The sequence below is a fragment of the Solanum lycopersicum genome, chromosome 7 (assembly GCF_036512215.1).
Source record: "Solanum lycopersicum chromosome 7, SLM_r2.1".
Taxonomy (NCBI): Eukaryota; Viridiplantae; Streptophyta; class Magnoliopsida; order Solanales; family Solanaceae; genus Solanum; species Solanum lycopersicum.
In genome coordinates this window covers 18,067,651-18,077,016 of record NC_090806.1, presented here as the reverse complement: position 1 = coordinate 18,077,016, position 9,366 = coordinate 18,067,651, and the positions used below count along the sequence as shown (strand labels likewise).

General features: G+C 43.4%; 1 protein-coding gene across 1 annotated transcript; it reads right to left on the bottom strand.

Moving 5' to 3' along the window:
- Positions 1–6,676: 6,676 nt before the first annotated feature.
- On the bottom strand, positions 6,677–9,112 carry LOC138337341 (uncharacterized). Its single transcript, XM_069287250.1, has 4 exons — positions 8,809–9,112; positions 7,952–8,375; positions 7,248–7,632; positions 6,677–7,015 (listed from the first exon to the last, which is right to left on the bottom strand). Exons 1-4 carry the CDS (start codon positions 9,110–9,112, stop codon positions 6,677–6,679), a joined length of 1,452 nt encoding a protein of 483 aa, XP_069143351.1.
- Positions 9,113–9,366: the final 254 nt, after the last annotated feature.

Below are 9,366 nucleotides of genomic sequence, written 5' to 3'. Positions count from 1 at the left end.
CCTCAAAAATGAGGTTTTTACAAGTATTTATAATACTAGAGTCCTAACAAAAGAGGGAAATCTATTTAAAGAAAATCTGCCCAAAAACAGCGTCTGAGTCGACGACCTAGATGATGCACCGTCGAGGACACGACAGACCATTGTGGTCCTTCTTCAATCCACACTTAGCTTCTTTTCAAGATGGGTACTGAGATACTTCTGGTTGACGATGATGGATGTGCAGGATGGTCCTTCGTGAAGATGACGGTCCTTCAAGAGCCTCTGTAGCCCCACACTTAGTCAGAATTCCCAAATCATCATTCAACATCTTTTCCTTCATATGATCGTGCCTACGGACCGTCGAGGGGTCACCGGACCATTGATGGCTCCGTAGGTAGTCACTCCTGCAGTTTCAGCATAATTCTTCCGCTTTTTTATTCTGGACAGATTTCCTGCAAACAAAGAGAAAATTACATTAAAACTAATATAAAAAGGCTTTAGACACACACGAAACTTAAGAAAAAAGCATTGAAAGTACCGTGAAACCATGGTACATGAACACCCTCAACTTAAATTCGTTGTTTGTACTCAAGCAACGCACTATGACTCACCACAAAATCTTTGTACAAGAGTATCCTTATTTTAGCTTTCGCAATCATCTGGCTATCAATCCCAATTATTTTCATTATGTTTATTACATTCTATCACTATTAGGCTTTCTCATGCGGATCAGACCATGATATCACCACACACCGACACCTATCCTCTTTCATCTCTCACCAAGGTACCAATTTTCTGGTATTGCAACTAGCGTCCTCACTTCAAATCAAGATCCTCATTTTTCAAACATTGATTTCATTTTGAGTATAAGGATTATTTTTCTACACTCACTCTCAGAACGAATTCACACCTTATTTATACTGATTGCCATAGGCTTGCCCTTATTTTCACTACTTTAAGTTCACCATAATAGACTCTTAGGATCACAAGGACTTTTTTAGCTTGTAACTTAGGCTCGAGGTCAGGTAGGGTACATTTAGATGTATTTTAGTGAATAATTACCCTCCATGACATAATGGCTAAGCAACCTACCTTTTCATCATTTTATTTCGCCCTATGTCTTAATTTTCTTGTATTCCTTCACCTTGTTGTTCTCCCTTCTTTCTTCTTTTGTGTAAGTGACTCTTTTCCTTTCTTGCTTGTATTTTAACATTTTCAAATTTCTTTTTTTCACTTTTCTTTCAACTTTTCTTGAGCACTTTTCTTTTGTTTTTTCTCTCTCTTTGTTCTTTCAACCCCACTTTCCGGAGCATTTCTCATAATAGCCACCCTCAACTCATGGATTTGCCATGAGTCAAGGTACGCAATATCCAAAGTTGGGTCGGGGCCACACAAGGTTGTTTTCTGCATTAGCCACCCTCAACTTATGCTTTTGGCATAAGTTGAGGTGCACATGTCCAAGGAGGGACCAGGGCCAACACATTGTTCCCAAAAAAGATCAGTTGGGGTGAAAAAGAAAGGTCTAACTTAAGCTCAAATCATTTGGATCAAGAAGGGAGTAATTTCATTCGGTTTTTTTGTTATTTAGGTTGAATATTGGCTATATTGAACAAGGGACTATGATCCTTTCCTAATTGTGTCTATTACGACTTACTTTTAGCAGGACTAACCAAACAAGTTCTAGCTCAGTACGAATGGTGGAATATTCAAATTTTCCTCACACTCACTTGACATATCATTACTCTACCAAATTATAAGAAAAACCTAGTTCGAGTTTTAGATTCAGGGTCATGCAGTGGTGTATCTCTATGTCATTCTTAGAGCCACACATTTATCAGTTACTGTGCCTAGTTATGCAACATTTTCTTTAAAACAGGATATCATTTTGTGTCCATTTCTATACTATTTACTAAAGATACCAACATGCCGGTTCAACAATAAAGCAACCAGTCTCTTGGGGGGGAAAACACAGGCAAGAAAACGCCAAGAGAGGATCGTGAGTTGGGCTGCTCTAACTCACCCTATTCTATTTACCCCACCCCCAACAAAAAAACATGCAATTGTTCCCAATGCATAAAAGTATATAAGACAGAGTGGTAGATGAAGCAAACCTGAGGCGCAAAGCACCAGTGATCAATAAGCTGGCAGGTCCGGTTTCCCGGAACCCGCTCCCTCTGAAGTAGGGACACCATCAGTATTGTCCTCAGCAATGACATTACCCTCAGTAGTGCTCCTCTCAGCCTCTGCAACTCTGGAACTATACGCCCCAGCAGCCACCTCGATACCCCTCAACTGGCAGGCCTCCTTATCAATTAGCGAGGCTCTCCTTGAAGCCTCCAACTCATCGGATTCCTTCTTCCGAGCTCGAAACTCATCCTCATCTCTAGTCTAGTACCTCTTGGCACGCTCTCGTGGTGGAATTGGTGGCATATCAGTAGTGGCGAACACGACAGTTATCACAATGTCCTCAGCAGGCTCTGCAGAAGAGGCCTCAGACTTAGGCACCGAGCCTCCAATATAGTGTCCAAGCCAGCTCTCAGACTCTCCACAGCATCCTGGAGAGTCATCACATCCACTGTAGGTGCAGGTGAGCAACGCAGCTCAAATGCGTCCAAACTTTGGTGGACCTCCATGCTCTTCCTATCAGTGTGCTGGGCCTTCTTTCTCTCTATACGCTATTCTGCCTCAACAATGGACCTCTACATCTAAGGCTGGATATGATGCAAAAGTGTGGCAATTTGGGCCTCTCGTTTCTGGACCCTAGCAAGCGGGACCAGTATAGATGATGGGATAGAGCGGGAAGAGCTCGGAGCGGTCCTACCACCCAGGATAGACTCGACCGGAGTGGTATCGGTAGGCTTAGATGTAGATGGATTAGTCCATTGGGCCTAAGCTATCATTGCTGCCAGGTTCTCACCTAGCGGCTGCACCTCAATACGGGCCCCTCTGTTGGGAGACAACTCATTAGCCTCATCCGGGATGAGACCGATATCAACTTGTCTAGGCAGGGTCTTGATCACATTAATGTTCCACACGGACACTCCTGCAGATCTGCACAATGCAAAAATCATGCACGGGAATGGGTAAGTAAGAGTGGCCTTAAAGTCCCTCTCATGCATCACCGCCTGTAATAGCCATGCGAAGTCCACCTCAAACCGCGCAAATATGGCAGCCATCAGCACTACACTATCCCATGTGACAATATTATCAGCAGCAATGGGGGAAAGGCAGTGTCGGACTAATAGCCACAGGAACTTTGTTGTGAAGGTGAGGTTGGACTTCCTGATACTCTCCTTGGTCTCCCCCACCCAATCGGCAGTCTCACCATCTACGGAGATGTACTGTGCAGTCCACCGCTTGGTGGTCTCTCTCACCTCTGGCTAACGCTGGAACCGGCCATCTTTGATCAATTTCCACGATAGTCAAACTCGGCGGTGAGAGGAGTCCGGGTGGAATCTACATCCACTCCATAGAGAAATCTGCGGATGGTCTGCAAGGAAATGTCAACAGTGTATGCTTGGCGGGGCTGCCCGCCTGTCCAGCTAAGATCGAAGAGCATAGGAGGCGTAGAACTCTCGGACCATGTCCTCACTATACTAGTTTACATATCGAGCCGTCCACTCCAGCCGATGTCGGGTGAATAACTCATGAATGGCCGTCATGGTGGGAAGAATCCCCATGAGAAACTGCTGCTACTGTGTCAGGGTCCGGGTCATTACCCCTTTGTCATTGGGCATCTAGGCATCAGTGTAGATTTGGTACTGCCCCTCGACACACCACGGTTGGGCTGATAAGCAATCGGAGCAGGGACGTCAGTCTGGGGTGCTGGAGTAGAGTCAGCATTAGCAGCCTCATCAGACAGGCAAAAGCAGAAGCCTCCTCCGATTTTGAAGCCTCCAAAGAGTCAGAAGCTTTCTCAGAACCGGATGTTTCTATGGAGCCAGATGCTCCCTTGGGCTATGAAGCCGACCCAGAAGGTGTGCCAGTGTGCTCCTCGTTAGACTGGGAGACAGTGACTACGCCAGGCACCACCCTCGTGGGTGTGGCTATAGTAGAGCGGGCAGCATGGGTAGGACTGCAGGTGCCGGGTGGCACGTACTCTGGGCACGCTCATCATCTAAGCCTGTGATAACCCGGTTCGACGGGGCGACTGACTTGCAACGCCTTTGTGAGTCGACACGGTCATGTTTAGGTGCCATTTGTACTTGCATAGAGAAGTAGTTAGTAGCAGTGGAAGTAGCAAAACAGAGAAAAGGAATGACAGCACAGAAGTACAGAGTGCAGGACGGAACCATCGACTCTTCATCAAAGGCACGAAGGTCTGTCAAAGGCACGACAGTCCATCATGGGGGTCCGTCGAGGGACACTTAGAAATAATTTTTAAAACATCATAAAGAAAGGTTCTGACATTGTCGACGGTTGTGCTGGACGGACCATCGATGGCACGACGTCCGTCATGAAGGTCTGTCGCGGGACACTTAGAAGAGATTATAAAAACTCATAAACAAAGGTTCTGACACCGTCGACGGTTGTGCAGGAAAGACCATAGAAGGTATGATAGTCCATCACAAGGGTCCGTTGCGGGACACTGGAAGAAATTATAAAAATGTCAGAAACAAAGATTCTGACACCATCGACGGTTGTGCAGGACGGACCGTCGTAGGGACGATGGTCCGTCATAAGGTTCTGTCGACGAACACTTAGATTAATTTTATAATAAATCAAAAGCAAAGGTTCTGATGGTTGTGCAGGATAGACTGTCAAAGGTACGATGGTACGTCATAAGGTCCATCGATGGACACTTAGATTAATTTTATTAAAAATCAGAAATAAAGGTTCTGACAGTGTCGATTGTTGTGTAGGACGGACCGTCAAAGGCACGATGGTCTGTCATAAGGGCCTGTCAACGGACACTTAGAAGTAATTATAAAAACATCAGAAATAAGGTTCTGACACTGTCGACGGTTGTGTAGGACGGACCATCGTCCCTATGACGGTCCGTCATAAGGTTACCTTGTGGGATACTTGAAAGAAATTATAAAAACATCAGAAACAAAGGTTTTGAACCCCTCGATGGTTTCGCAGAACAGACCATCGAAGGGATGATAGTCCGTCATAAGGGTCCGTCGACGGACACTTAGATTAATTTTACAAAAAATAAGAAGCAAAGGTTCTGACACCGTCAACTATTGTGCAGGATGAACCGTCAAAGGGACGATGGTCCGTCATAAGGGTCCGTCGACGGATACTTAGAGTAAACTCGAGAAATTTGGGTTGATGGACCCCAACAATGGTCCACCGTGGGACCGACTGTCCATCCCGGGACCGACGCTCCGTCAACGGGGTCTCATAGACCTTCAAGGAACACAGTTTTGCAGCCACTTTAGTACCCAATCATACTAATTTGAAGTATTCTTAGAATCCTAAGTTTACTAAACATTTACCCAGCATTCCATCATTCGTAGGGCATGAATTTTCCTAGTTTTAACATGCATTTTAGATAGCCTGTCAAACCTTAGGTCAGGAACACAATCATGCAAACACACGCTATTTTTTTAACAATACACTCCTTTCCCTTTCAATTTCAGTGTTCTAAGGACTTAGGACTTTTGTGTGTAAGTTTTAGCATGCAAAATGGTCCAAAATTAAGTACCCAAACAGTTAGACATCACGTTAATTAGGAATATTAACAAAAGTTAATCTTGCAGCTCAGAAAACAACCTGACAACTATAGTAGAGGAGAAAGAGTATGAACACTAGTAGTTGATTATCAGCAACAACCACCATGAACACCGATTGACAAAGGAATTGAAGAAAATGGGAGATTTTGGGAGAGAATGGATTTTTCGGAAGTGGGGAAGTGTGGGAATCTGATGATGGAATGGGAGTGAATGGGTCAGGGAGTGGGGGAAAATGAGAGGAATAGGGAGGGAAACGGTTATGGGGGTTATGTGAAGAGGTGGGTAACTGAAGAGTTCAAAAACTTTTAATATGTAGCCGGACGGGTCGGGTTGGTGGGTGAGGGATCGACAAGTCCCTGTCAACGGACCGTAAGCCGGTTGACGGTCCATAGATCCTTCCGTCGAAAGTTCCCTAACTTGGAAAATTTTAAAGAACATACCTGGGCACGACGGATCCTACCGACAGTCCGTCGAATGGACAATGGTGTGTCGATGGATCCGTCGATGGGTGCACCAGACCAAATTTCTGCAGATTTATGGTGATTTGGTCCCTGCATATTTAACACTCATTAAGCTAATCTTTTTGTGTTTTCTGAAAACTTTTTGGACACGGACCCTACTCTATGCTCTAACCAGCACTTCTAAAGAAAAATAAAGGAACATTCAGACGTGAAATAAGTAATAAAAGCAAAAATAATGCAACTATGCCTAGAAAATCATGAAAAACCTATACTTCGCTAGAGGATACATATTGGGTTGCCTCCCAATCAGCGCTTGATTTAACGTCGCGGCACGATGGAGGAATCTTGATTACTCAGACTTCATCAAGATGGTATGCCTCGATCACTTCCTTCGCTGTTTCAGCATGACCTTGATAGATTTTAAGTCATTGCCCGTTCACCTTGAACCTCATACCCTCCTTTCTCTCCAACTCAACCACACCATGAAGGAATAGTTGGGTGATCAAATAGGGACCAGTCCATTTGGACTTAAGTTTGCCCGTAAACAAACGCAAACTAAAATTGAACATAAACACCAAATCCCACCAAAAAATCGCGCTTCTCAATCTTTTGGTCATGGTAATTCTTCATCTTTTCTTTGTAGAGGGCTGAACTTTCATATGCTTTCAAGCGAAATTGATCAAGTTCATTCAACCCCTTTAACCTCTGATCCGCAGCCTTATTCCGAATTATTTTCAACTTCTTCATTGCCCACATGGCCTTATGCTCTAATTCAGTCGGTGAGTGACAAGCCTTCTCATATACAAGTTGGTGTGGGGACATACCTATGGGAGTCTTGTATGTTGTCCGGCAGGCCCAAAGAGCATCATCAAGCCTCCTTGACCAATACTTCTCCTAGCATTCACCGTTTTTGCCAAAATATGCTTAAATCCCTGTTTGACACTCAACTTGCCCACTATAGTTTGAGGATGGTAAGGAGTGGCCACATTATGGCGAACCCCATATTTTTCCAATAATCCCTTAAATAGCTTGTTGCAAAAGTGGGATCCCCCATCACGTATAATAGCCCTTGGGTGCCAAATCTAGAAAATATGTTCTTTTTCAAGAACGTGGTGACACTCTTCACTTTATTATTCACAAATGCGATAACTTCTACCCATTTTGACATATAATCGACTGCCAGAAGAATGTACTTCATCCCATGAGAACTCACAAAAGGGCCCATAAATTCAATGCCCCACACATCAAACAATTCAATCACAAGAATGGGATTTAAAGAGAGCTCTTGCTTTCTCAAAATACAACCATCTCTTTGGCATCTATCACATGCCTTGGCGAACTCATGAGCATCTTGGTGGATGGTTGGCCAATAGAAGCCACATTTCAAGATCTTGTGAGCAGTCCGGATACCACTATGATGCCCACTTACAGGAGAAGAATGGCATGCCTCCAAAACACTCAACATCTCAACTTCTGGCACACAACACCGAATAAGCCCATCAGCGCAACTCCTATATAAGTATGGCTCATCCCAAAAGAACTTTTTCACATAATGCATGAACTTTTTCATTTGATGAAAGAACAAGTCCGGTGGGACGATATGACTAGCCATATAATTTGCAAAATGTGCAAACCCATGGAATCAAGTCTTGGGAGACAGCCAGTACATGCTCATTAGGGTAAGTATAATAAACTTAAGACTTTTCACCTAACTCCCTCATTGCTTCATATTCTAATCGGTACAAGTGATCAGCAACTTAATTTTCGGTCCTTTTTCTATCTTTCACCTCAAAGTCAAATTCTTGCAATAGTAATACCCAACAAATCAACCTCGGTTTTGCATCCTTCTTTGCAATGAAATATCTCAAAGCAGAATGATCAGTATGCACTATAACCCTCGTGCCAAGCAAATAGGAGCAAAATTTCTTGAAAGCAAAGACTACTGCAAGGAGATCTTGTTCAGTCACGGTGTAGTTATTTTGGGATTCATTAAGGGCTTTACTAGCATAGTGAATAGGATGAAGGATTTTGTCCCTTCTTTGTCCCAATACCGCACCAAGAGCAACCCCACTAGCATCAAACATTACCTCAATAGGCTTGCTCCTATCCAGATAAATGATGATAGGTGAAGACACCAACTTTTCCTTCAACTTACCAAATGCCTTAAGACAAGATTCATCAAAATGAAACTTAAACAACTTGCACAAAGGATTTGCAATCTTTGAAAAATCCTTGATGAACCTCCGGTAAAAGCCTGCATGCCCAAGAAAACTTCTCACACCTTTTATAGAGATAGGTGGAGGAAGTCACTCTATCACTTCAACTTTAGCTTGATCAACCTATATACCCTTGTCTGGAATGCGATGACCCAATACAGTACCTTCTTTCACCATGAAGTGACATTTTTCTCAATTTAGCACAAGGTAGCTATCTTCACACCTCTTAAGTACCTCAGACAAATTACTCAAACACCGCTCAAAGGAGTCACCAACCACTGAAAAATCATCCATAAATACCTCAATAGTATCCTCCACCATATCGGACAATATTGACATCATACATCTCTGAAATGTGGTTGGTGCATTACATAACCCAAACGACATTCTCTTGAATGTGAAGGTCCTATAGGAAAAAATTAAAGGTGGTTTTCTCTTGATCTTCCAGTGCAAAAGAAATCTGATTATAACCTGAATAGCCATCAAGAAAACAGTACCACCCATTTCCTACAAATCTATCCAACATTTGATCCATGAAGGGCATAGGAAAATGGTCATTTTCGGTCCATGCATTTAATTTACGGTAATCTATACGTACCCTCCATCCAGTCACCGGCCTCATCGGAAAAAGCTCATTTTTCTCATTGGGGACCACAGTTATTCCCTTTCTCTTAGGTACACGCTGAACAGGGCATACCCAACTACTATCAGCGATTGGATATATCACTACAGCATACAACCACTTAATGATTTCCTTCTTCACCACCTTTTGCATAGGTGGATTTAAAAGTCTCTGGTGCTCAATAGTTGGCTTATGATAGAACATGAGTTAGATTTTATGTGAACGAATCTCGGGAGAAATCCCAATAATGTCCGCAATAGTCCACCCAATAGCTCTTTTGGACCTTTTCAACACCTCTACCAAACTCTCAACTTGATGCACATTCAAATCTGATGCAATAATTAATGGCAAAGTGTCACCTTTTCCCAAGAATACATACCTCATATGAGGTGGTAGAGCCTTAATTT

Bases quoted from the DNA above. Each gene is read 5' to 3' on its own strand.
- LOC138337341 (XM_069287250.1), bottom strand. From the start codon at position 9,112: ATGCAAAAGGTGGTGAAGAAGGAAATCATTAAGTGGTTGTATGCTGTA. The intron at 7,633-7,951 runs GTTGATTTGTTG...ATACTTATATAG, and splicing joins AAGAAGGATGCAAAACCGAG to GAGTTGCGCTGATGGGCTTA. The intron at 7,016-7,247 runs GTGAAGAGTGTC...GGTGAATGCTAG, and splicing joins TCGCATTTGTGAATAATAAA to GAGAAGTATTGGTCAAGGAG.